Raw genomic sequence first — 26,184 nt, 5'->3', positions numbered from 1 at the left:
CGCCAGAGCGCGTGCCCCTCCTCCGGGCCCCCTCCCTCCTCTTGGGCCATGCACCCCAGCCGCGTGCCTCCCTCCGGCTTCAAGCAAGGGCCAATCACATCTCGAGCCCTTGAGAAGCTCAGCCAATGAGGTGACGGGATCTGCCAAGACCCTGGAGGCGCGTGAGGGGCTGAGCTTGTGAAGTTGCCTCTCCTTTTGGAAGAAGGCGGGACACTGACCTACATTTGGCCAATGAGAGGAGGCGCTGGGGGCGGGACCGTGACCCACTTCAAGCCAATGAGGCAGGAAGAAGGGGGAAGCACATGGCCCAGCGCGTGCTGCCCGATTCGGGTGTGGGGCAGGAGGGGCCGTCTCTTAAAGGGGCCGTCTGTCCACGGGCTTGTTACTTGAGGAAAAACGCAGAACACCAATCAGAACAGGTTAAAGCAGAAAGAAGTGGGCTTCAGGAAAAAATTACTTTTTAATACCCAGGTATTTCTCAGTCGCGACTGAGAATCACACCACCCAGAAGCTGGAAACATTCGGTCCCTTTAATAGCTTTTGTTTTAGGGTGGCTCCCCTTCCCTCGTGAGGAAGCTCAGGACAGGCGGGAGTAATCGTCGTGTCGGAGGGTCTCAGCGACCGTGAGGACCACCGTCCACTGCAAAAGAAGGTGCCGGCTTGTGGGGAGTCTGAGCGTACGATAAGGCTCTACCACAGCCTGGCTGCTAAAGGGGGCTGGAATACACCAAATTGGGGAAAATGGTCAGCGCCTGGGCCAGACCATAGAGAGAGGGAAGGAGGTCAGATGGGACGTGCAGATGAGGCTGGTCGGCATCAAGGTGGTAGTACATCAAGGGGAACTGGAAATCTGGACTATACCATGCACCCTGTTGAGAAGATTTCCGGGGGAAGAACACAGTGGCGGTAAGGAAGACAGAGGGATTGTACCACACGGATTGTGAGAAAAGGGGTAGCCATAAGTGGGTCGTACCATTTGTACACAGGCGAGTTGGACCGTACCATCTTGGAAAGTGACAATAGGCAGAGGACATGAACCAGTATGTAAATGCACCGCAAGGAAAACAGAGGGTGTCGGGTCTTATACTAAGCTGTAAAGAGGGGTGGGCTGCACCACGCTGTCCCATGGGGAGAGGGAAAAAGGACTGAGGGATGTGTCACACAGAGATACCACTGCGAATGAATGCAGACTGTATCAAGGCGTGGAGAAGAAGAGCACACATTAAGCGTACCATGCAGGCGGTAGTTGGGGCCTCGGCATCGCCTCTCGGGGTGCCGGGGGTCCCTGTTGCCCCTCAAGGCTCTGTGGGCCAAGGGCTGCAGGGGCCGGCCGTTACCGCTGAGGCTCTGGAAGATCTGGGAGGGGGGATTCTGGCTCAGGAGTCTCAGGGAGTGCATCTGCCTCAAGAGAAGCACGGGAAAACATGGGTGAATGGATAGGGAATGCCCAGGGAAGGCAGGACTCGGGATAGGGGCAGGGCAGCATGCACACATGAGGTCACCTGGAGGGAGGTGATATTGAGAGCCCTGTCGATGAGGATCCAGGTGACAGTCTCGGAGCACGGAGGAGTGCTGAGGGAGCCCTGATAGGTGATGAAGCCAAAGGATTCTGGGAACAGGAGCTCCAGGCTCAGGTCTTGAAGAAAGTAGGCATCATCTGTGGGGATATCAATCCAGTGTGAAAGGGTGTCCCCTGGGAACCCACGTGTGTACAACCAACCCATGGGGAGTTAGTTATTTTTGTTGCAGTATGGAGACTGAACCCAAGGCTCCAGGCATGCTAGGCAGGTACCACTGAGTCAGGCCCCCAGCCCCTCACTGGGGGATTCAAATCAGGAGTTCTCTCAGCAAGCTACGTCTCCAGCCACTCTTTCACTTTCTGCCTGGGCACTGTATCTTGCTAAGTAGCCCAGACACTGGCCTTGACACCCTTCTTTCTCAGCCTCTCTAGTAGCTGGGATTCCACCCCAAGCTCCGGGACTTACTCTTGTAGGAGACTCGGGTGATGGTGTCCCGGTTGAGCAGGCGACTGAGGAATGGGTTGGAGCTGCCAGCCACCTAGGCAGGGGGCATGAGGTGAGGAGACAGCAGCCCAGGGTCCCCAAAGGCCCACCACCCCCATCATAAGGATCCTAGCCTCCCAGCCGCCCTTGTCCCTCACACCCTGGAAGCCAGTTGCCCATCTTGCCTCCCTCACATTGACAAAGAGGCTGAGAATGGCCAGGCCGTTGGGGCCTCTTGAGGCAGCACTGAGATTTCCGTAGAGCTCTTGGTTGAAGTGAATCAGCTGCACCTAGGGGAGTAGGGAGCGCACAGAGAAGGTTCCTGAGCTGAAGGGGAAGAGAGCATGGTTTCAGCTCTCAGGCCTTTGTGTCCAGAATTGCATTAGGGTACTTAGGGTGGGGACAGGTAGCCCTGGGTAGAAGGATGGGGTGAAGCATTAAGCTAAAAAGAAAAAGAAAAAAAAAAAAAAAACCAGAGTGACCTAGTGTGAGGGTCATAGGTTAGAGGTCACCACCTCAGCAGAGAAGCCCTGGTGGTTGATCTGGTGTTCAGAGCCAGCCCCATCTCGAGCTCCAAACAGCAGCCGAAGCTCACTGAGTCGGTGGCTGTAAAGAAGAGGACCCCCAGACACGTTGACCACAGGGCGGGGTGCAGGCAGGAAGGAGACATGGCGGCCAGTGTTGTACAAGGTTCCCCGGAGCTGCAGGAGAGGTAGAAGCTATTGCGGACACAGAGATGGCTCCCACCCATCCTCCACTCATCCATTCCCCGAGGCCAACAATTATTTAATATAGATTAGGCATAAGCCACCCCCAGGCTCAGACCATGTCTACTGCAGATATTCAACATTGATGAATTAATTCGGTTAACATGTACTGGGCCAGGAGTACTGTTTCAGGCTTGTAATCCCAGCCCTGAGAAAACTGAGGCAGGAATGCCATGAGTTCAAGTCCTGACTAGGCTATCGAATGAGTCTTTCTTCTTTTTTTGTTTGTCTGGTTTTTGTTTTGTTTTGTTTTTCCAAGACAGGGTTTTTCTATATAACACCTCTGGCTGTCCTAGAACTTGCTTTGTGGACCAGGCTGGCCTCAAACTCACAGAGATCCACTTGCCTCTGCCTCCTGTGTAGCTGGGATGACAATGTGGTCCAAATAATGGACTGCAGGGTATAGAGCTGCAGGCCGTGCAGGACTGGATAAGGATGGACAGTGGAGGGGCAGGAAGAGAAAAAGACAGGAGGGATATTCTCTGTGAGCAGAGTGGGAAAGCTGATCTGAGGGACTGAGGCTTTTGGCTCATTGTGCCAGTTCTTCTAAAGAATGGTACCTCGCCGGGCGGTGGTGGCGCACGCCTTTAATCCCAGCACTTGGGAGGCAGAGGCAGGCGGATCTCTGTGAGTTCGAGGACAGCCTGGGCTACAGAGCAAGTTCCAGGACAGGCTCCAAAGCTACACAGAGAAACCCTGTCTTGAAAAACAGAAAAAGAAAAAGAAATGGTACCTCAGTGAGTGTCCTTAGTACAGACACTGAGGCCACACCACCTGGTCTGATGGCTGTGTGACCCAAGGCAAGTAACTTTCTATCCATAAAATGAGGACAATATAAAATAAGGATGATAAAATAACACCTATTTTGTAGGTTATTGTGGAGATTAGTGGGTTTGTTAAGCCTTTTCAGTTGCTTGGCATGGGCTGCCTTCTGTTTTCACTAATTGGGCCAACATGGGAAGTTGAGGAAACCAGTGGGAAAGGGAGGAACTGGTGAACTTCAGAGAGGAAAGAGCCTTCTCTCCACCCAGCTGGTCCCTTTTGTTCCCCACAGCTCACCACCCACCTCTGCACAGGTCCCCTCTGCTCATACTCACCCCATTGCAAGGCTCCTTACCTTCTCTCCCCCGGTGCTGAGCCGGAGCGGAGGCAGAAAAGGGTCGTAAAGAACCCGCTTCAGCTCCACATCCACGGGGCTCTGCCGCTTCCCCACAGCGCACAGGGTCCAGGCAGCATTCACCAGGCCCCAGAAGGGAGGCCCTGTGGGGACAGAAATAGGCTGGATCTCAGGCAGGACCTGCTGTGTTGGACTGGGGCAGGGATAACCCATCTGAAGCTAAGAAGGAGCCACATAAGAGCCAGAATCCTAATTCCTAGAAGAATTTTGGAATCCTTTCCTAGAAGCTCCTAACACCTCCAATCCTTCCCTGTATTTTTCCCACCTTAAATTAAGTCTATGTAAAAACAAAACTACAACTCCCAATAGGCCTCAGAGGTGAAACCAACTAATCCATCGCCTGTCTTCCCTATAGCCCCATGGGAGTTGTAGTTCTTTTAGTCTCCCAGGTCCCACAGCTGGATTAGAGTATTAGGGGAGAGGAGTTGCAGAAGAGGGCTTGAAGGCCCGGGTGAGGGGGCGGGGCGGGGACTTGAGCTACTGAGTCTGTGCCTTTCAGCCGGGATTGGACCTGTCTATGGCTGCAAACACATACATATCTCTCCACCCCCACACTTTTCTTTCCCTGCACTCACTCCCACTCACTACTTGAAATGCGCATGTATAATGTCCCATGGTGAGCCGCTGAGGTTCAGAGGCTGGGTCCCACTCCTGGGGGAAGAAAGCAGGGGCTGGGAGCACTGGTCTTGTGGAAGATGAGAGGATCGAGGACCCAGAGTCGGGAGTCTGGGGAAAACGGCACCTAGGAATATGGGGTCGGGCTCTGGGTCTCCACCCTGTTTGCACCTGGCACGAAGTTTCCCTGGAGATTCTCCTTGTAGCTCCACCAGTCCTCGGGATCAGGTGCAGGTCCGATGTGAGCTGGGAAGAAAGCATCCTGCATCCCTCTCCTAGGCACCCCACCCCGCTCCTCCCTCAGGGGCTGCTGCCTGGACCCCCCAGGTCTTACCTGCCGCTCCCAGTGCGGCCCAGAGTACCAGCGCTTGAGGGGCGCTCAGGCGAGCCGCACCCCCCATCCAAGAGGCCTCGGAGCGACCCTTTCCCAGCGCCCGGCCCCCTAGCTCTTCCCTCCCCTCCTCCTGGGACTTCCAGCCTGGCTGTGCCCAGCACGGGAGCCCTAGCTCCCGAGATGCAGGGGCTGGGACCGCGCACCCCAGTGCCTGTTTGAAGTGCACTCCTCCGCCCGCCTGGGCCCGCGCCCTGCTCTCGCTCTATCTCCCAGAGCTGCGATCGGCCTCGCCGGCACCGGGTCCCTCTCGGTGCCGATGCACACCCCCTCTTCGTTCTCATCCAGCGAACCTAGCCGCGCACTCGCCGCGTGCACTCCCCTCCCTCCGCCTCCTCCCTCACCCTGCCTTCTCTTCTTTCCTCCGTCCTCCTCCTCCCTGTTCGACTCTGCCTTCCCTTCTTCTCTCTCACCTCCTCCCTCTCCCTGTGCTACCTCTCCCTCTTTCCATCTCCTCCTCTTCCCCCCCCTCCCTACCCCCACCCTCATCACCTCTAGTTCTGATTCCCTCTTCCCCACCCGCATGCTCCCACTGGTTTGATGTTTGGCTGGGGGCCTCCGCAGTGGAAAGGGCCGCACCCAGGGGCCAGCCCTGGGAAGGGAGGTGCGGTGCCGCTGAGAGGGCCCTGCTCCAGGTGCCAAGGCCAGAACGGACTGGGCGCTGGGGACCTGGAGTGCAGAAAGGCCACTGGCCGGGAGGGGGAGGCAGAGGCCAGGGGGGGACTGGAGGATGAGAAGGCTGGAGGGGAGCTTAGGCTGGGAAGGAGGGACCTGGTGCTCAGAAGGGGGGGAGGGGGAGCAAGATGTCAGGTAGGAGGGAGAGACAGAGAAATAAGAGAGACTTGATGGTCAGAACCAGGCAGGCAGGAAGTATGGAGACACATTAGAGTCACAGAGACAGAAAGAGACCTGCTTAGAGAAAAAAAACGAGCAAGATGCCATGCGGGTGTGTGTGTGTGTGTGTGTGTGTGTGTGTGTGTGTGGCTCAGGCACTGAAAAGCATGATGCCAGGCCACAGGAAAGGAGACAGAGACGTACAAACACATAGACCAAGCATGGTGGTCCCCACGTGTGATCCCAGCATTCAGGAGGCTGAGGATTTGAAGCCATCCTAGGCTACACAGTAAGACCTTGTCTAAACAAAACAACTAACAGCCCACAGAGAAGAAGAATGAAGGAGCCACAGGACAGAGAGGTGGAAGGAGACAGGCACTAAGAAATAACAATAAAAGCTGGGGGGGGGGGCGAGGAGTGGTGCACGCCTTTAATCCCAACAATCAGGAGGCAGAAGCAGGGGGATCTCTGAGTTCGAGGCCAGCTTGATCTACAGAGCAAGTCCCAAGACAGCCAGTGCTACACAGAGAAACCCTGTCTTGAAAAACGAAAACAAAACAGAAAGAAATAAAGAAATACGTTAAAGATAGAAGCAGGGACACCCAGCCATGGGATTAAAGGACACGTTGGGCAGGCAAGAAGGACAGAGACAGAGTCACACGGATGCAGAGAAAGAGATACAGAGACATACAGTGAGGCAGACACTAAGGGGCAGAATAGAGGACCCATTCAGGCAGGAATGGAGGGTAGAGATCCAAAGACTCATAGAGACACCAAGCATACAAGAACAGAGAGATAGACACAGACCTGGAGCCACACACAGGGACCCTGCATAGAGTCACTCCTGCAGAGAGCAAAACCGCAGGACAGGTACTCAGAGGAGAGGGCCCAGTCAAGGACCAAATGACTTGAAGAGATCCTCCAGGACAGAGGGAGGCAGGCAGGCGGATGTGCTGAGTTGAAAAAGTTCATGTTGGGGCTGGAGAGATGGCTTGGAGGTTAAGAGCCCTGGCTGCTCTTCCAGAGGTCCTGAGTTCAATTCCCAGCACCCACATGGTGGCTCACAACCATCTGTAATGTGATCTGGTGCCCTCTTCTGGCCTGCAGACAGAACACTGTATACATAATAAAGAAATAAGTCTTTAAAAAAAAGAAAAGGAAAGGAAAAAAAAAGTTCACGTTGGACACCACCCGGGACGTGTCTCAAAAAACAAAAGAAAAAAGTAGAGCAGGGCACGGGGAGCAAGCAGTGAGAACATACTAGAGTGGGGACACCAGCAGGAAGACCCAGCTGTGTAGGCTTCTCTCAGCCCTGAAGCTGCCCATGATGTGGGGTCAGCACCAGCCCTATTCCACAGGTGGAGTGAGGAGCCAGGAAGGGGCAACACCCACTGCAGTGGAGACTAGTGTTCACTCTGCTGCTGAGACATGCCCTGGCACCCAGGAGTGGGCCTTATTTGACAAAGGGGTCTTAGCTTGTGTGATTAAGGTGTTTGTTTGTTTTCCCCGTGTTGAGGATTGAAGCCGAGGCTTTATGTATGCCAGGCAAGCACTCTACAGCTGAGCCACGCCCCAGCCCTCACTGCAGGATTTTAGGTAAGTGCTCTACCATTGCCCCCAGACCCTAACTAGGGGATTCTAGACTAGCATTCTACAGATGAGGAACATCTCCAGCCCTTTTGTAACTTTTTCTTTTGAGACAGTTTCTCACTATGTAGCTCAGACAGGCCTCGAACTTTCCATCCTCTTGCCTCAGTGTTCCATGTGGCTGGGATGATAATCCTACACCACCTGAGAAGTATTTGAGATATCACCCTTCATTATTATTATGGCCCCCATCAAAGAACAAGTATCCTCACCAGCCAAGGGAGGAAGAGTAGAGACAGCAGCCTCTGAAGACAGAGACAGAGATGAGAATTACATGGCCAGAAGCCAAGGGTCACAGGTAGCTCCAGAGTCTGGAAGAGGCAGGGATGGCCCTCTCTAACACCTTCTTAGTGTGGCCCTACCAACACCCTGACTTTCAATTTTAAACTCTAGAATATGGCAGTGTGGCATACACCTTTAATCCCCGCACTAGGAAGGCAGAGGCAGGAGGATCTCTGAGTTGGAGGCCAGCCTGGTCTACAGAGTGAGTTCCAGGACAGCCAGGGTTACACAGAGAAAACTTGCCTCAAAAAAGCAAAAAATAACAAAATAAAAAATTACTCTAGAATGTGGGACAACGAATGCTTGGTTTTGTTTGTTCGTTTTGGTTTTGTTTTTCAATATAAGGTTTCACTATGTAACATCCTTGGCTGTCCTAGAACTTGCTCTGTAGCCCAGGCTGGCCTCAGACTCACAGGAATCCACTTGCCCCTGCCTCCTGAGTGCTGGGATTAAAGATGTGTACCACCACCGCCCGGCAAACGCCAGCTTGTTTGTTTGGTTTTGGTTTTTCGAGACAGGGTTTCTCTGTGTAGCCCTGGCTGTCCTGGATCTCACTCTGTGGCCCAGGCTGGCCTCGAACTTAGAGATCCGCCTGGCTCTGCCTCCCAGTGCTGGGATTAAAAGGTATGTGCCACCACCACCTGGCTTAATGCCTGTTTTCTTAAGCCATATGGTTTACAGTGAAAAGTAGTTTTTTGAGACAAAGTCTCACTGTATAGCCCAGGCTGGCCTCAAATTCCAACTCCAGCTCATCCTGCCCCAGTCTCTCAAGTGCTGAGATTACAGGGATACACCATACCTGGCTCAGCATCTCCTTTAACCTTTGGAATTTTGCTCTTGTTTTTGAGACAGGGTCTCATGTAGCCCAGGCTGGCCTCTAATTCATTATGTGGCTGAGAATGAATTTCTCATCTTCCTACTTTGTATCTCTCCAGTTCTGGGATGGTAGGCATTTACCACCACACCTGGTTACAGTGAGTGAGGAGAACCAAACCCAGGGCCTCATGCATGTTAAGGAAGCACTCTGAGTTGAGCTACAGCCTGAGTTCCAGTTTCTGGATCTTCCAAAAGTGTTTCCCTTCATCTGGACCTCCCTTCTCCCCTTTATTCTAGGCAAATTCATTTTAGAACAAATACAGACTTCAGGAGACCCACCACCACCACCACAATGAAGTCAGCTGGCTATGCTGTGAGGTGGACCGGGGTCTCCTCTGAGGTCTGGTGACCACCTGGGCCACCTCCATTACTGTGCACAGACAGGCAGGGCTGGCGCCTCGAGGGAGGGATGGGAAGGGCCTGGTCGGCAAGGGGCACAGATGTGGATTTCACACCAATTCGCTTCGGCTGCTAGAAACAAAGTTTGAGTCACAAGGAACACAGAAGGCTCGCTCTGCTCCCTGCTTTCATCTCCTACACCCAGGCTCTTGGGTGGGAGGTGGGTCCCGCCAGAGCTCCAGCAGCTCCAAAGGTTCCCACACCCCTGTGAACTTCCCTAAGTCTCTCTCCCTGCCCTCAACACCCATCACCTTGGGATCCCAGCAAGGTCCTCGCCATCAGAGTACTCAGAGGCTAGTGAGGCCTCTGGGTATTCAGACAGTGACAGTTAACTCATGTGGTGCTTGCTGTGGGCCAGGCCTGTTCCAAACCTTTCATGTGGATAAATCGGTTTTATCTTCAAACAGCATTTGTTAGACAATCCTTGCGCTCCTGATCCTCCTCCACCTCCTAAGTGCCGAGACGTGTACCACCATGGCTCTACACCATATTTCAAGACCATGTGATATTCAAAGTTCCCTTTTTCCCCCCGTGGAGACTATCTTCAGGCCCATAAGAATACTAAAGACTATCTAAATGCCAAAGTTTCTGGATATGTGAGACCTCTGGCGCCCTTGTCAAATTTCTTGCCTTTCCCAGCCATACCTAGCCTATTGTCTTCTGGTTAACCATCAAGCGACACATGTAACTAGCACCCAGTGACTCCACTCGAGTCCTTTCCTCTAAGAGCATTACGCACTTTCGCTCAGAAAACTCACTTAGTACTTCAGCTTGGCAAATTTACTCAAGGCCTTCTTCATCCGCCCCCTAAAGACTCTCCCAACATGGATCAGGGGTCTGTGGACACAACTCCACGGGACATGAGGCTTTATTGGGACAAATAACTTTTAGGCTCACAGGCCGACGGGGTGACTTCCCAGAGGCCTGCTTGCGGCTTCCTGCCTTTTGCTAAAAGTCGCTCATGGCTACATGGCAGAAGCACGTGCGTGCGGAATGGCGTCAGGTGCGCTGCAGCTTCGGATTGGCTCTGCACGCACGCACGCACGCACGCACGCACGCACGCCGAGGTCAAAGGCTCTGCGCGGACTCGCACCTTGCCTAAGGCGGTCAGGCTCAGGTCAGCCGCGGGGCCCGGGCCGGGTGGGAGGCAGCAGGCCGCGGCAGGCGCCCCCGCGCTCCTTCTGTTGTAGCCGCCGCAGCGGCAGGGCCCAGTGTGGCCTCCAGGGCAGCGCGAGGCCGCGGCGGTCCAGGACGAGGCCTCGTGCGGGGTGGGTGTGGGCCGCAGCACTGCCCAGCAGGAGGTAGTCGGCACCCGGGCGCAGGCGCAGGCAGCCGCAGGCCAGGTCGGCGCCGGGCACCCAGGCCTCCTGGCCGCCGCGGCGCACGGGCCACGTGCGCTGCTTGTACACGGCCAGCACGTGCACGGCCAGCCGCCGCCACTCGGGAGCCACCGACGCCTCCGCCGCCGCCGCCGCAAGCGGTTCGGAATCCTTAACCTGTGCGTGCAGAACTGCGGGAAGACACCAAGTCAGACAAGTAGGAGGATGTCCCTGAGGAGCCGGGACAGGCCTGATGGAGAAGACCCTACATGTTGGCAGAGGAAAGGGGCAGGCAGGGTCTGGATTAGCCGTTCTCAAACAGTGGAGTCTCGACCCCTGTCTTGGGGTTGAACGACCCTTTCATAAGGGTCACCTAAGCCGGTCAGAAAGCACAGATCTTTATGATTCATAACAGTAGCAAAGTTATAATTAGGAAGTAGCAATGAAAATAATTTTATGGCCGGAGGTCATCACACCATGAGGAGGTGTGTTAAAGGGTCGCTGCATAGTAAGGTTGAGAACCACTGGTCTGAATACATGAATTAGAGGCCTGGATCAAAGTTGGGAAGGGCGGATGAGATGGTCTAGGATGGTGGCCTGCAATGGTATGTGACATGGGGGAGGGGAACTCCAGGATCATGGTTGTAAGGGCCACGTGAGTTGCAGGGGGTGCCCAAAATTGTAATTAGGAAGAGCGTGTGAAGTAGAGTTTCAGGGTTGTGGTTGAGAAAGGTGAGGGAGGTGGAGATTCAGGATGATGCTCAACGGAGGTCAGGCAGGGAGTTTCCTGAGGCCTTCCAATAAAACTGGCTGGAACTTTTGGGATCTTGTTACTATTAACAGTAGCCTCAGGATTCCAGGGTAGTTACTGTTCTGGCAACAAGGTCTCACTAAGATGTTGAGGCTGGCCTAGGACTTATTCTGCAATGTAAACTAATCTAGAACTCACTGCAGTCCTTCTACCTCAGCCTCCTGGGAACTGGAGGTTTTGAGCCTGGACCACCATGCCTAGCTAAGTCCAGAGTATTGGTGTAACAGTGAGAAGGTCCCGGATTGGAGGCCTCAGGAGAGATGGGTCTTGCCAGAAAGGCTCTGGGGTAAATTGGGGGTCCAAAGGATGAATTGAGCGCTAAGGCCTGAGAGTTGGTTAAGGTCATGCTAGCATGAGTCAGTGCTATGGCAGGGAAGGGTCAGGCCGACCTGGAGGCTGGGCTCCGACTAACAGGCCAGATTTGTGGGGTCAGTACCCCTGAGAAGAGGGTGGAAGAAGCTCCACTTCAAAGACTTGTGACCCTGAAGTCATTTGATGATCTTGAGGGCAGAGGGGCCCATGGTCCTGTATGGAAGGAAGTAGCTGGGATTGGGTTGTTTCTGTTAGCTAGGCCTGACTCCCGAGCGAGCGTCTGAGAGCTGAGCTCGTGGGCCTCGGATTGCGGACAGGTGTGTACTGATGGGGAGGGAGACAAAGGCTCAGGTCTGAGACTGGAAGAAAGACAGGAGAGAACCAGGGCCCTTCTGTTCCTCTAGACCCCTCTTCTCCTTCCAGCACTCGGAGATGTCAGGCTGAAGGACAGGATGAAACTGCAAATGAAGACTATGGAGGACAAGGAGACACAAGAAGGTAGGGGCTCCTCCCCACTGTCCGCCACCATTGTCTTCTGTTCTCACACATCCTGGCAAGGAAGAGTCCTTTAGGGTCAATATCCTTTCCCATTCAAAATAAGAAAATGGCAGGGCAGGAAGAAGGCAGGCCCTTTTTCCCCATCTCTTACCGTAATCCTGCTGGCAGTACCTCTGAAGGCTCATGTGCACGCTGGTGTCCGAAACGTTGCAATAGTTCTGACACTGTGGGTCTGGAGAGGGTCAGGCTCTCTGCAGTAGGTTCCACAGCCTGGATCACAGCCCATCTCCCCACCCCATTTCCACAGACAGCTACACTGTCTGCCCCTGGTGGCACATGCCTTTAATCTCAGCACTCAAGAGGCAAAGGCAGGCCAATCTATGAGTTTGAGATTAACCTGGTCTACAGACCCAGTTCCACCAGGGCTACCCAGATAAACCCTGTCTCAAAAAAAACAAAGCAAAACTAAAATGAAACCAATAGTAATAGTAATAATAATAAACAACAACAAAAAAGGAGGGCTGGGTGCCTTCCGGACCCAGTCAGCCCGTCCCAGATTCCCTTTGCTGCCTGGAGTGTCTGTGCCAGCCTCTTACCAGATCGGGACGCAATAGGGGTAGTAGCAAGGGCAGTTGTTGCCTCTGGAATTCCTGTCAGACCAGAGAAGTTCAATTTAAACTCTAGGAATCACCACGAGGAATCCAGGTATGCCAACTCCCAAGGGTACAGCCATCCTTTACCCTCCCCAGACCCGCCCCTTCCCTCAAGAACAAGGAGTCCGAAACCTTAGCCTTCTTCTTCCCAAGATTGAAGAGTCTGTGGTATAGTTTCAGACCCAAATTCTCTGGAGAAATCAGAGTCCATCCACTACCACCCAAAAGCCAAAGCCACACTACCGTTTCCCACTCAAACCTGTACCGTTATCTTCCATCCGGGTCCAGGATTTACGGCATCAAGTGCCGTGGGACTTACGTTGGCAGGGCATCCTGGGTGAGCGGCTCTGCTGGAATCCAGGACCACAGTGATTGCATGTCAGGCCTGTGACCCCTAACTTGCACGAGCACTGGCCACTGGTCTGGTTGCACATCCCTCCTGTTGCTCCAATTGGATGGCAGTGGCAGGCTTCATGACGAAAGGAATGAGGTGTTTGGGACCGAGAGGCTCCCTGCAAAACCTGTGATCCCTCCCCAAGCATCTAGACTCTAGCCCCCTCCCTCAAGCCCACCTCTGTACCTGCCAATAGAGAACCCTGGCTCTGTGTCCTTTCCCCTTTGGCCTGGCTTCAGGCCACACTCACCCCTGCATGCCTTGTGACTAGTGATGGGCTGGCTTGGGTCCCTCCAGAACCCTGGCTGGCAGTAGTGACAATGCCGCCCCGCTGTGTGGTGGCGGCACCGCTCACACACACCCCCACTACGGCCACCTGACAACCTGAATAGCTCGGAGTTGAATCGGCAGCGTCGGGCATGCTGGTTGCAGGAGCAGGCTAGGGACAAGATGATGTCAGAAACCGTCACACAGACACATTAGGGCCAGGTCTGTCTCCCATCCCCAGCCTTTTCCCTACCATCCTTCCTGAGGAAAGAACGTAGGTCTGTGGTTTTAGGAACTGCCTTTGAGTTTCTTCTCAGTCCCAGGATATCTGAATTCTCAGGCTGAACTGTGACCCTCCAGAGAGGTCATATTGCTGAAAGAATGGGCTGGGCTGGGGGACCCCTGCCTCTGCCTGAAGCTACTCTATCCTGTAGCTCAGCCCCACTGGCTGGGTTTACATCCAAGGAGATTAAGATAAGCATGTTTAACTCAGAACCCAGCACAGAGTATGCGCTAAGCCTTCTTCCATGCACTAGGCACTGGTTCTGAGTGTGGGTCATCCTGGACAGCACTATCCCGTTTTATAGATTGGGAAATGAGACACAGAGGTGAAGTCACCTGCCCGAGGCAGCATGGCCAGGAAGGAGCCAGAGGCAGAATCTGAGTGTGTACTCTAAGGTTTCCACAAAGCCCACAGGTCTGGTGAACGTGTGTGTTTTCCTGGGAGCATTTTTCAGATTCTTGAAGGCAGTAATTGTCAAACGGGTCTCTACGACCACCACAGCCAGCAGAGTAACGGCCCACGGGAGGCAAGAAGGTAGTTGAGTTGAACATGACTCAGTAGCTGGTGTTGGCTTAAACTTTGAGAGTCTGACCCTAAGTAGTTTATTTTAGACATATTTAAGCACAGCACAATTTGGTGAAGTTTTCTGGTGATAATTAACTCCATCCTGTGTGCACAACAAAGCTTAAGACATGACTACATTGAAACTCTTTGTGAAGTACAAGTGACGTCTTCCATAAAGATGTTCTATAGATTAACAAGCTGTTCTATAGATTGAGAAAACCAAGGTAAGTTTGTGTGTGGGGAGAAGATGTGGTGTGGTCTCGGCTACACAGATAGTGCAGAGGTCACCAGGATACTAACCAGGGCTGCTCCCAGCCTTCTGGGTGGAAAACAAGTTCTACATCCCTCCCTTGGAAGGGACAGCCGTGTGTTTAACAGTCTGGTTCCCTAGTGTTACTCTGTGAGTACAAGGACCTCCATGCCTTCCATACCCCACTGCTGATCAGACACACGAGGAAACTTTTCATATATTTGGTTGGTTGGTTGCAGAAGAAACAGGGCCCCATGAAGCTCAGGCTGGCCCAGAACTTATGATCTTAATGCTTCTATCTCCTGAGCACGGGTATATCCTAGAGTCCACCATGCCTGGCTAGTTCTTTTTAGTTTTTCAAGACAGGGTTTCTCTGGGTAGCCCTGGATGTGCTGGAACTCAGTCTGTAGACCAGGCTGGCCTCGAATTCACAGAAATCTTCCTGTCTCTGCCTCCGGAGTGCTAGGATTAAGGGCGTGTCCACTATGCCCAGCAATTTATAGCCAGGCAACCAGGCAGTGGTAGCACACGCCTTTAATCCCAGCACTCGGGAAGCAGAGGCAGGTGGATCTCTATGAGTTTGAGGCCAGCCCGCTCTACATATGGAGTTCCAAGCAGCCCAGGCTACATAGTGAGATACTGTCAAAAAGAGAGGGAGGGGATGGAGGGGCTGGAGAGATGGCTCAGGGGTTAAGAGCACTGGCTGCTTTTCCAAAGGTCCTGATTTCAATTTCCACTAACCACATGGTGGCTCACAGCCATCTATAATGAGATCTGGTGCCCTCTTCTGGCTTGCAAGCATACATGCAGACAACACTGTATACATAATAAACAAGTCTTAGAAAAACTAAAACAGACAACAAAAAACCCATCCACATAAACCAGAGGCTAGTTCAGCATCACCAGGCCCAGGGTTCTGTATGTGTGGCAGGAATTCCAGAGAGATGTTAAATCAAAGAAGCCTGGTGACTCTATGAAAAGACCTGGACTTAGAGGCTGAGAACCTGGGCTGGCAGCTCCCCGGGGCAGAGCAGGAGTGGTGTGGGCAGGTAGAGGCAGCCCTGTGTTCTTGGGAAAACGGCACTCCTTTCCTGAGCCTCGGTTGCTCCCTGCCCAGTGAGGCTCTCTGCCGTCCCCCGAGGGTTTAGAAGGCTCTCGGGGCAGTGCTGCTCCAGCACCTCTGCAGAGGCAGACTTCAGCTCCTGTCTGACCCAGAGTGATGGCGTTGCCTCACTTCCCCGTCTGAAACAACCTGACAGGTAGGGGACAGTCAAGCTACCTTATCTGTAAAGCCACAGAGATGTGTCACTTCCTCTCATCCAGGTCCCCAGGGCTGCACTTCTCTTAATTTGGATAGCTGTGATCATACTCAGGGATACAGCCTCCCTAGCACCCAGGCCCTGTCCAAGCCCAAGATGGAGCCTGCCCCAGCCTCAGGACATGTGAGTCTCCCCTGCTGGTCCCTGGGATGGTGGAGGGCAGAAGGAGCTGGCCTCCCTGAAAGGCTGAGGAGTGTGTGTGTGTGTGTGTGTGTGTGTGTGTGTGTGTGTGTGCACACGCGCGCGTGTGTGTGTGTCTGTCCTCTTCTGTCTGCCGGTGCGTTAATTACCCATAGGCTGAAGGTCGGTCACAGCAGAAGTGGACACAGCTGACAGTGTGGCTGCAGGAGGAGATGTCAGAGGGGGGTCTAGGGATGACAGCATCTGGGACAACAGCTCCCTTAAGTCACCTGAGCTCTGTTCCTGCCAGGTCTCCTTTCTGCCTGGGAGTGATGTCATAGGCAGCATAGCAGGTGCTCACAAGTGAGGGACGGGGCTGGGCTCCAGGGCTTTGTGCACTCTGGCTCACTGGCTTCTCTGCAGCCTTAGGGACAGTGCTGTCACTGTCCCCACTTCATGGGAGAAGAAAACAGGTGCAGAGAGGTTAAATCCCTTGCCCGAGGTCACACAGCTGTGGGCAGAGGTGTAGCTGGAGAGCTTTTCTCTCCGGGTCCCACCAAGTCCCGCCAGTCCTGGAGCCCACTTATAAAATAAACACACAGACGCTTACATTAAAAGAAGAGGGAGAGACACTGCCAGCCACCGCCAGGACAAGCAGCATGTAAAGATGCCGGTAAGCCACGAGCCACGTGCAAGGTATAGATTATAGAAATGGGTTAATTTAAGATATAAGAACAGTTAGCAAGAAGCCTGCCACGGCCATAGAGTTTATAAGTAATATAAGCGTCTGAGTGATTATTTTATACGTGGGTTGTGGGACTGCAGGGCTTGGTGGGACCTGGAGAGAAGCTCTCCAGCAACACAGAGGAGCTAAAATTGGGCAAAGCCATCTGCTGAAGCTGCTCCTGGCTGTGTCTGGGGCACCTAGTATGACAGCACTCTGGGACCCATAGTCATACCTGGTACCTGTGTGACTTTGTGTAAGTGAACTGTGGCCACAGTCTCTCCATCCAGACAATGGGCTGGTAGCTGGTGGTCCATTAGAATGTTTTATGATCATATATTCCTGTGCCATGTCTCCAGGAGTCAGGAAATGTGTCTGCTTGTACCCTTGCTCAAACCCAGTGCCACACCCTGCCCTGGGATATGTTCTGCTCAGGACTGTCCCTGGTGTCATGTGGTTATATCTAGTGAGTGGAGTTCCTGACAGAGGGTTCCATATGTGTGTGTGTGTGTGTGTGTGTGTGTGTGTGTGTGTGTGTGTGTGTCTGTCTATGTGTCTGTGTCTGTGTGTCTGACATGCTTGGCAAATAAGGAAGGGGAACCAGGCCATAGCACAATGTGAGGACAAGCAAAGAAACACAGTTCTGAGGGGAAGAGAACATTCTGCATGTTTGGGGACAAGGGACCAATTGCATGTTGTTCTAGGGGGCCAAGTAGTGGCAAGGGTTTGGGACAATACCCACGACTTACGCAAGCACTCGTGAGGGTGCTGGGGTGTGGCAGGCCGCCAGGGCCAGTCTCGATGGGATGGGCGGCAGCTCTCACAGCCTGGGCCAGTAGTGTGGTGGCGGCAGCGGCAGCGTGGGGGCTGGGCCTGGGCAGCACAGCGGGCTGCGTGGCCGTGGCACTGGCAGCGGCCTCTTACCCCAGTGGTCACCGGCCCTGCCTGGCCCCCAAACTCCACACGGAGGTGGCTAGCCACTACCCTGGCCTTGGGGCCTGGAGGGGAGCGAAAGGTTACCTTCTCAGGCCCCCCCAGAGCTCCAGGCCAGGCAGGCCTACGCCATAGTGGCCTCCAGGGACCTCCAATGGCCCAGGCAGCAGAAAGAACCAGGGCTGGAGGCCCTGGAGTGCAGAATCGCAGAGTGACAGATGTCAAGAGGAAGGGACCATCCAGGTCCAGTGTCAGACTGCCATTGCAGGTAGGGCCGGGGCTGGCTGCAGGAGGAGTGCAAGTCTGACGGCAGGGGGCTGCTACCCTGCCAACCAGCTGGGTCACCGGTGGGAGGCAGAAGCGAGGGCGCCCTTCTGGATCATAGCATGGATCCGAGGTGGCCTGGCCAAGAAGAAGCAAGAGGACGAAGGCAGTGGGCATGGCCACAGGAGAGCTGGCACCTGGAGACAGAGGTGGCAGATGGGGCCTCAGTCAGCCTCCACCCTGCTGAGAACCCCTGGGGACCCTGCACTCCTCCCAGCCCTGCCTGAGCCCCCTCCCCAGCTGCCTTGAAGTGAGGAAAATAGTTCCATCTGGGGAGAATTACTGTTTACATAACCCAGGGGGAAAAGAACGCAAGCAAAATCGAGAATTTTGCCTGAACTAATCCAGAGCTTAACACCCCAAAGTTATCCATCAGTGTCGAGGGGGTAGAGGCCCTGGGGAGAGGGTGAGGGGTAGATGAGGAACAAGCAGAACCAACAGATGTGAACACCTAGAAGGATGGGTCAGGGAAGAGATGGGGGGCATGGCTGAGGAAGAAAGACATAGGCGGGGCGTGCAAACCTCGGGGGAGCCAGAGGGACAGACAGCAGAGGATGGGACACTGGAAGGGTGGTTGGATGGCATGGTGCTGGGAGGATCTGGAGCTGGGAGGGAAGAGCAGGTGGGTGCAGAGACACTCAGGAAAGCGGAAGACAGTGAGGAGCCTAAGAGAGAAGGGAGAGCCAGCCGCCAGTGCCCAGTAGGAAGTCAGAAGCCCACCTAGACCAGAGTGGAAGGCTTTCCCACATGGGGTTCTAACTTTGTTCTCCACAACCCGTGCACACACAGCACGGAGAGGGGTTTTATTGCCAAACAGCACTGGCCTCTCTGCTACCTACCCCAGCCCTCCACCCTTAACCCTTTCCCCTCCAGGTGTACAGTCAGAGAACAGAGCTGAGGAAAGGATGGGGTATGGGGCTGGAAACCAACAACACCTTAGAGTTGGAGTGCAGAACCCCTGCAGCACTGGAAAGGCAGAAGCCTGGCCTTCCTGTAGGACTCAAGGTGTTAGGATGCTGCAGTTACATTTCTGGGACTTTCTGGGCAGGGGCCCCGCCTGCTACCCCAAATCTCAGACATGGATCCAAATCCCCACATTCCCCACAGTGCTTAGGCCCTTGAAGCAGATGAGGGGGCTGATGTTTGGGTTTAAATACGGGAGGAAAGACAAAAAGCAGGAGGTGGCATAAGGGTGTGTGCCAGATGCCAGGGCACTTAGAAACCAGAAATCCAGAGTCCAGAGACTGTTAGAAGCCAGAGGACTAAGGCCTTCAACTTCCCCTACTTAGGGCTGGGGACCTTAGGGCTTTCCTGAGCCCCCTGCACCTAGGTTGAGAGCTACATAGCCCTGTGCTCCTCTGCCAGTTCCCATACTGGATGCCTCCCCTGCCCAGACCATAGGCCTGGTCCCTGCCCCCAGGAATCTGGAGCCATTATGTACCCGTAACGCTGCATTGGCCAGCTTCCCTAAGTCCCATCCCCTCGTGTAAGCACGTTTCTTGCTGGATAATTTCAGGGTCCCACCTTCTGGTTCCTAACACCATGAAGTACAGGCTATGAGTTCTCTTATGTTCTTGGGGCAGGGGGAATCTAGCCCCAGCCCGTCCAGGCCTGCAGCCTTCCTACCTCTCAGTGGCAGGCCCAGCCGGACTCCGTAGGCCCACAGTCAGCCTTGCTGGGCCGATGGGGTCCATAAGAGACCCTGCCTGCCTTCCCCACTTTGGCATGCATCCCCTACCCGGCTCTTAGGACCCAGCCATGGTCAGACCTGCCTGGAGAGAAGAGCGTCGTGTAGTGAGCCGGCCACACACTCTTCTGTAGGAGCCCTGCCGTGGTGGGCTCTCAGGAAGAATCTGAGAGTAGATGTTCTCAGGCCAGGCTAGTGGGGCTTCTGGGCGGGAGCTCAAAGCAAAGCCTGCAGAATCCAACACCACTGCCCGCCCCAAACCCTGGCCAACAGCAGCCACGCTTTCCCCACAGGGACCCCTGCCAGCCACGCCACCCGAGACTGCGTGGGACAGGAGCATTGTCGCCCCCAGCAGGCTTGCAGCCTGGTGGCCCCCAACAAGCTGGCTTAGAAGGATCCGGGCAGGTAGGAGTACAGCTGCCGGAGGGGGTCCAGAGGTTGGGCTCCTGACTGTTCCCCCTTGCCCTAGCCCCTCTTACCTCGGGAGTTTAGCTTGCCAGCCCCTGCTTCTGGCCGACCCCAGCCAGTCCCAGCCCTGCAGCCTCCTCCCACATGTGGGTTAACTCAGGGTTAAGGTTAGACCGCTGCAGGGGAAGCCGGAGGCCAGTGCCGTGTGCAAGGAGGGCAGTAAAAATGTATCCAGCTGGCTTGAACTTGGGGAGGAAAAGAGGACTGTGAAGGTTGAAGGCAGTCCAGCACCTGGTGTTCATGACCCCAGGGCTTCCAGCCTGACATGCTCACACAACTGTGGCGTTTGTCTGAGTGCTGTGGCTTCCCTCTGAGCAAGGCAAACCGTGTAGTTTGTCCTAGAGCACCCATCCCGTTTCCAGCTACAATTTTGCCATTGTGTAGAACTGGCCCAGGACAAGACTCAGGGACCTGTTGCCCTGGGAGGGAGAGATGCCCCTATACTGGCTCCAGGTGACCCTTGAGGTTGGGGTCTTGCAGGAGCAAGAACAGGGACAGATGAGAGCTACTTACAAGACCCAGAAAGCTGGAGGTGTGAGCTCTAAGAGAAGGCTGGGCCAGCAGACCCCATACCAGAGAAGCACGTTCCCAGCAAGGACTCTGGGAGCTGCAGAGCGACACATGGACTAGTGGATCCAGCAAGTCCTCCCAGGTCTGCCCCAGCCTTGGCCCTGGCAGGCCACCGTCTAGACAGAAAGACGGGAAGCTGCTCTGCTCTGTAGACAGTTAGGTATGGTTTGCTGAGCAGGGACAGGAGCTGTGCCTTCAGAGGGATGGCCAGGAGAAGAGAGCCTGGCCCTGCCTGTCAGGACATTGAAGGGAAGTTTGGGTATGCTGTAGGATCCTCCCTCACTAGCATGGTGAATCCTTAAGTTGTCCCCAGAGGAACCTTCCTTTCTTGCTTTGTTCTGGGTAGCCTGAGCTGCTAGGTGGTTGTCAACCAGATGATGTCCACTGTGGGATGAATGAGGCAACCAGCCGTTAAAAGCACAAGAGGGAGTGTCACGCCCACCCAGGAATCCAGAGGTGATTCCGGGGCTCCCCAATATGGGGACCTTAAACCCTCACAGGGCCTGGCTTCAGGAGGGCTCAGGCCTTCTTGCCCACCACAGTGACTCTGCTGGAGGGTCTCTGTCACCAGCCTTAGGAAAGAAGCCGGGTAGCACAGCCTCCACTCCTGCTCTGTGGGGTTTCTAGGTCTTGAGGCGGAAGAGCCTCAAGAGGGCACTCTTGAGATAGCAGGATGAAGGCCAGGCCTTCCTGCAAGATGGCAGCAGCAGAGCACTTCCCAAAGCAGCCCACACTTACCCGGAAGTGCTCCCGAGGCCGCACCCTTTCTGGAGCCCTTTCGCTTCTCACTGGCCCAGATTCTCTGTGCCTGTCCTGCCCTGGTGCTCTGGCTGGCCTGGGAGCTCCGCTTTGAGTTGGGCAGACAGCCAGGAGACAGGAGAGAAAATGACTGGGATTTTAAAAAAAGTTGTGTGTGTGAGGGGCCTCAAGTAGAGCTAATTCGCTTTGTGAAGTGAAGCAGAGAAGAGTGTTTCTAGCACACCTGTATGTATGGTGTGCAGTATCTGTGGTCCAGCTGGCTGACCTTGCCAGGGACCCAAGTTAAACTCAAGAATGTTCAGACTTCCAAAAGTGGTCAGGTTAATAATAAAGCAAGAGGCCTGGGGTACAGGAGTAAAGGAGCCGAGGCAGCCGCCCAGCCCTGAGGCTTGCACATAGAATACACAGGAGAAAGCAGATCACTGTGTGCAGGAGGGGACATCTGAAGACTCGGGCCCTGCGAAAGCTGGAGCCTGAGAAAGGAAGAGGTTGTCCGTCTGTCCTTAGGGTGGTGTCTTAGTTTGTCCGTCTGTCCTTAGGGTGGTGTCTTAGTTTGTTTTCTGCTGCTGTGATAGACACCATGACCAAACTTGGGGAGGAGAGGGATTATTTCAGCTTGAAGTTTATAGTCCATCATGAATGGAAGTCAGGACAGGAACTTGGAGGCAGTAACTGAAGCAGAGACCATGGAGGACTGCTGCCTACCGGTTTGCTCTCTGTAGTCTGCTCTACCTGCTTTATTCTACAAACCACGACCACCAGCTCGGGGGTGGCACTGCCCACAGGGGGCTAGGGGGCTAGGGGTCTCCCATAATCATTAATCCATAAAATGCCCCATAAACTGCCTACAGACCATCTGATGGAAGCGTTTTCTCAATCCAGGAGGTGTCCCAGATAACTCTACTTGTCCAGCTAACAAACACCAGCACCACCAAAACCCAGCAGAGACGAGTCCAGACAAGCCCGGTGGTGCCAAGGCAGAACCCACAGGTTAAAACACACAGTCTCTTTGGGGAGGCCCACTGCACCACCCCCCACCACAGTCAGCCAACAGCAAAGGACAGTAGACGGGGAAATGGGACCCTTAACACATTGCTGCTGGTTCCTGAAATCGGGGACAACGGGCCACATTTGACAGCAGTGCTGCTCTACACGGTGCCCAAGGGAACAAAAACGTGTCTATGTGGACACTTGTGAGTCATGCCAGCATTGTCCATCACAAGCAGGAAACAACCCACGCCTGCTAGTGTGGCGGCAGGCTGACCGTGGCCTTCCCACAGCCGGTAGCTCACACAGCTACAGCATGGTGGGAATCGCAGGTCCAGCGCTGTATGTGTCCACAGACTAACCACGTGGCTCAGCAAGTCACAGAGGCAACGCCAACTTAGTTGAGTAAGGTGGCAGTGTGGGAGATGAGCCAGCACTGGTGCAGTCTGGGATGAAGCAGGTGTTTAGCCAGCTCTGAGCACACTAAGAGCCATATTGAACACTGACATAGGTGGAGTCTAGTATGCAAATGCTGTGGATATCGCTCTATATAAATAAAGCACTGATTGGCCAGTGACCAGGCAGGAAGTAGAGGCGGGACAAGGAGAGAGGAGAATTGAGGAAGGAGGAAGGAAAGAGGGACCGGCTGGAGCCACAGCCAAGACAAGGAAGATGTAAAGTACCGGTAAGCCACGAGTCACGTGGCAAAGTAAAGATTAATAGAAATGGGCTGAATATAAGAGTGAGAGCTAGACAATGATAGGCCTGAGCTAATGGCCAAGCAGTTTAAATAATGTTAGAGTCTGTGTGTTTATTTTATAAGTGGGCTCTGGGACTGGCGGGACTTGGCGGTGGGAGCTGGAGAAAAATTCTCCAGCTACATGCAAATTATTTTTCAGTGAAATGGTTACTAGAAATAGGCTCATCACAGACCTACCTATAAAGGCCAAAATGATACAGCCTAACTAGTAGTGTTTCAGAAGCAGGAAGTGGGCACTGCCCATCCCGAGCCCCGGTCACTGTTTGCTTCATTTGTCACATTTGACTGGTTCTGGCAGGTGCAGGGATATGTGGGTTCATAGAGGCAGGAATGCTAGGCAGCTTGAATCTGTGAGACAGTGAGAAACACAGTGCTTGTGGGTCCTGTGGCCAGTCACTTCTTGCAAAAGAGGTTAAACTGAACCACAGGAAGCCAAGACTCACAGCAAACATGACCCGTTGACCTAGCCCCCCACAGCCCTGTGCCTGGTCTCTGTACTACACTCTGCGGAGTTCTCCATGCTCTCCTAACCCACTAGCTGCTGGCACGTGAGACACACTCACTCCTTGTGGGCTGGGCACGATGGGAGGACATTAGAAAATCAGCTTCAGTGGTGTGGTTATAGTCTAGGACCATAGACTATGCACAGCCCCACTTCTGTTTCCATAAATTCCCATGGAGCTTATAAATCAGGCTCAGTAAGAAACAGCTCAGCAGAGTAACCGTGACGGTGCTGGGATAAAAGCTGCATGGTGGATGTGATCTCCCAGAGCTCAGCATACCCTGTGGTACCTTTAGTTTTCCTACTTAAAGGGGCCTCTTCTAGTGCCTCTCTAGCATATCCCATCTCCATGGTCCCTGCCCTCTGGAGCCATCATGTCGTGAGGTAAGGATAACTTGAACATCACACTCCAGTTCTCTTCAGAGGAAAACTTTCAGGAGATGCCACTCAAGGGCATCTAAGCTTTGAACTTGGGACATGAGGCCTGCCTGGAAGGATCTACCGGCTGAGTCATCTCGCTGGCCACAGCACTGTAGTTCTGACAATGAGCCGGATAACAGCTAAGTGACCAGAGCATGCAAAACCTACAGCTTGATACACTGAACCAAGGATGACTCACCAGAGGTGGGGCCGGGCTAGGGTAGGGTATTAAAAGATTTCATCATCCTCAGCTTAAAACTTAAAATGTATAGATTCTTTATTTCTGGAATGTTCCATTTAATACTTCCAAACCACACTTGACCCTGTTAAGTAATTGAAACTCTAGAAGGTCAAACTATGAATCAGGAAAAGCTACTGTATTCACATTTAATTTTCATGCACCCCCTGAGGTTAGGAGCATAGAAATGGCTGGAATCAGGTAAAATATGGTTAACCAGCTGTTTTCAGTGGTCACACCAAGTCAGGTGAGAGAAAGAGTCAGAGAGGTACCGTAAGCCCCATCACATTGCTAATAAAGGGTGGGGCTGTCCCCAGAGCCACAGAAACACTCCCTGAATGGCTGTGCTCAGACTCTGGCCCCTAAGCATCCCTCCTGACCCCTGTCTTCTCTTACAGCTCTCCAAGGACTCCAGACCGGTCACTCGTCCATCCCTCTCTACCTTCTACTTCCTCTGCGTGATCTTTGTGTTCTCCACCATCTTCCACAGCCTCCGGCGCCTGGCTCTGGTGCCTGCCCCCTGGGCCTCTTCAGCCCTTGTGGTCTTAGCTCCAAGAAACCTGCCCCAGGAGGGCATGTTCACCATCAATGTCAAAGGCCGCCTGGGGAACCAGATGGGCGAGTACGCCACGCTGTTCGCCCTGGCCAGGATGAACGGAAAGCCCGCGTTCATCCCCGCATCCATGCACAGCACCCTGGCGCCCATCTTCAGGATCAGCCTCCCGGTGCTGCACAGCGACACTGACAGGAAGACCCCGTGGCAGAACTACCACCTCAACGACTGGATGGAGGAGCGGTACCGCCACATCCCAGGACGCTATGTGCGCCTCACTGGGTACCCGTGCTCCTGGACCTTCTACCACCACCTGCGCCCCGAGATCCTGCAGGAGTTCACCCTGCATGACCACGTGCGTGAGGAGGCCCAGGCTTTCCTGCGTGGCCTGCGGGTGAATGGGAGCCAGCCGAGTACGTTTGTGGGTGTCCATGTGCGCCGGGGGGACTATGTGCATGTCATGCCCAATGTGTGGAAGGGCGTGGTGGCTGACCGGGGTTACTTGGAACAGGCCCTGGACAGGTTCCGGGCACGTTACCCATCTCCAGTCTTCGTGGTCACCAGTGATGACATGGCCTGGTGCCGGAGGAGCATCAGTATCTCCCGAGGGGATGTGGTGTTCGCTGGCAATGGCCTTCGAGGATCGCCTGCCAGGGACATTGCACTGCTCATGCAGTGCAACCACACCATCATCACAGTGGGTACCTTTGGGATCTGGGCTGCCTACCTCACAGGTGGGGACACTGTTTACCTGGCTAACTTTACCCAACCCAACTCCCCTTTCCACATGGTTTTCAAGCCACAAGCAGCCTACCTGCCCAATTGGGTAGGTATCGCTGCTGACTTGGGACAAGCCCAACGGAGTAACCTCTAGCCACACCTCAACCTGGGCCCCCAAGAGGCATTGGAGGCTTGCTGCTGCATACATACTCGGGATCCAGTTCCAATCCAGTCTCACATTTTTCACAGCTGAGTGATCTTGGGTCAGTGATATCACCTCACCGTCTTCCTGTGCACCCTGAAAATGTGAGCATGGCCTCTGCTTACCTCAGCAGCACCATGCACAGGTGACTTGAGTTCCTCTATAGCCAGAGAGAGTTGGCCACCACAGGCCTAACGTGTGCATCAGGAATGCTTTCCCGTGGAGGGCAGCGGCTTAGCTAGGCTTTCTGTGGCTGTGGTAAAACGCTATGACAGTAAACAGCCTGGAGAGGAAAGTGCTCATTTCACCTTACAGTTGCACATCACAGGCCGTCACTGAGGGAATCAGAACAGGAACTCAAAGGGCAGGCCCTGGAGGCAGGAGCTGATGCAGAGGCCGCAGAGGCATGCCACTTACCAGCTTGCTCCTCGTGGCTTGCTGAACCTGCTGCCTTGTATGACCCAGGACTCAGGGTGACACCTTATATGACCCAGGTGCTCAGAAACCACCCAGGGTGAGCTGGGCCTGCCTACATGAATCAGTTGAGAAAAGCACA

General features: G+C 54.1%; 3 protein-coding genes across 5 annotated transcripts; 1 reads left to right on the top strand and 2 right to left on the bottom strand.

The window, feature by feature from the left end:
• Positions 1–441: 441 nt before the first annotated feature.
• Ca11 (carbonic anhydrase 11) lies at positions 442–5,405 on the bottom strand. Its single transcript, XM_059253395.1, has 9 exons — positions 4,897–5,405; positions 4,734–4,808; positions 3,888–4,030; positions 2,519–2,704; positions 2,198–2,293; positions 1,986–2,058; positions 1,503–1,657; positions 1,233–1,398; positions 442–640 (listed from the first exon to the last, which is right to left on the bottom strand). The coding sequence occupies exons 1-9, from the start codon at positions 4,961–4,963 to the stop codon at positions 615–617; spliced, it is 987 nt and encodes a 328-aa protein (XP_059109378.1). The 5' UTR covers positions 4,964–5,405; the 3' UTR covers positions 442–614.
• A 4,652-nt stretch (positions 5,406–10,057) lies between these two features.
• Positions 10,058–20,263, bottom strand: Ntn5 (netrin 5). Of its 3 annotated transcripts, XM_059276890.1 has the most exons (8): positions 19,929–20,263; positions 19,389–19,534; positions 17,255–17,899; positions 13,229–13,417; positions 12,904–13,053; positions 12,528–12,581; positions 12,083–12,163; positions 10,058–10,501 (listed from the first exon to the last, which is right to left on the bottom strand). In XM_059276890.1, exons 3-8 carry the CDS (start codon positions 17,877–17,879, stop codon positions 10,110–10,112), a joined length of 1,491 nt encoding a protein of 496 aa, XP_059132873.1. In that variant the 5' UTR covers positions 17,880–17,899; positions 19,389–19,534; positions 19,929–20,263; the 3' UTR covers positions 10,058–10,109. The 3 variants fall into 3 exon arrangements, with proteins under 3 accessions (XP_059132873.1, XP_059132853.1, XP_059132864.1); XM_059276870.1 differs by lacking the exon at positions 13,229–13,417 and having other exon boundaries at positions 19,929–20,259; XM_059276881.1 differs by lacking the exons at positions 13,229–13,417; positions 19,929–20,263 and having other exon boundaries at positions 19,389–19,907.
• Positions 15,653–25,658, top strand: LOC131922175 (galactoside 2-alpha-L-fucosyltransferase Sec1-like). Its single transcript, XM_059276901.1, has 3 exons — positions 15,653–15,784; positions 19,743–19,854; positions 24,552–25,658. Coding segments are annotated over exons 1-3 (1,143 nt in total). The 5' UTR covers positions 15,653–15,782; the 3' UTR covers positions 25,581–25,658.
• Positions 25,659–26,184: the final 526 nt, after the last annotated feature.

The sequence above is a fragment of the Peromyscus eremicus genome, chromosome 1, assembly GCF_949786415.1.
Source record: "Peromyscus eremicus chromosome 1, PerEre_H2_v1, whole genome shotgun sequence".
NCBI classification, from domain to species: Eukaryota; Metazoa; Chordata; class Mammalia; order Rodentia; family Cricetidae; genus Peromyscus; species Peromyscus eremicus.
The sequence above is the reverse complement of the archived record's forward strand: the minus strand, read 5'-3'. Positions and strand labels throughout refer to the sequence as shown.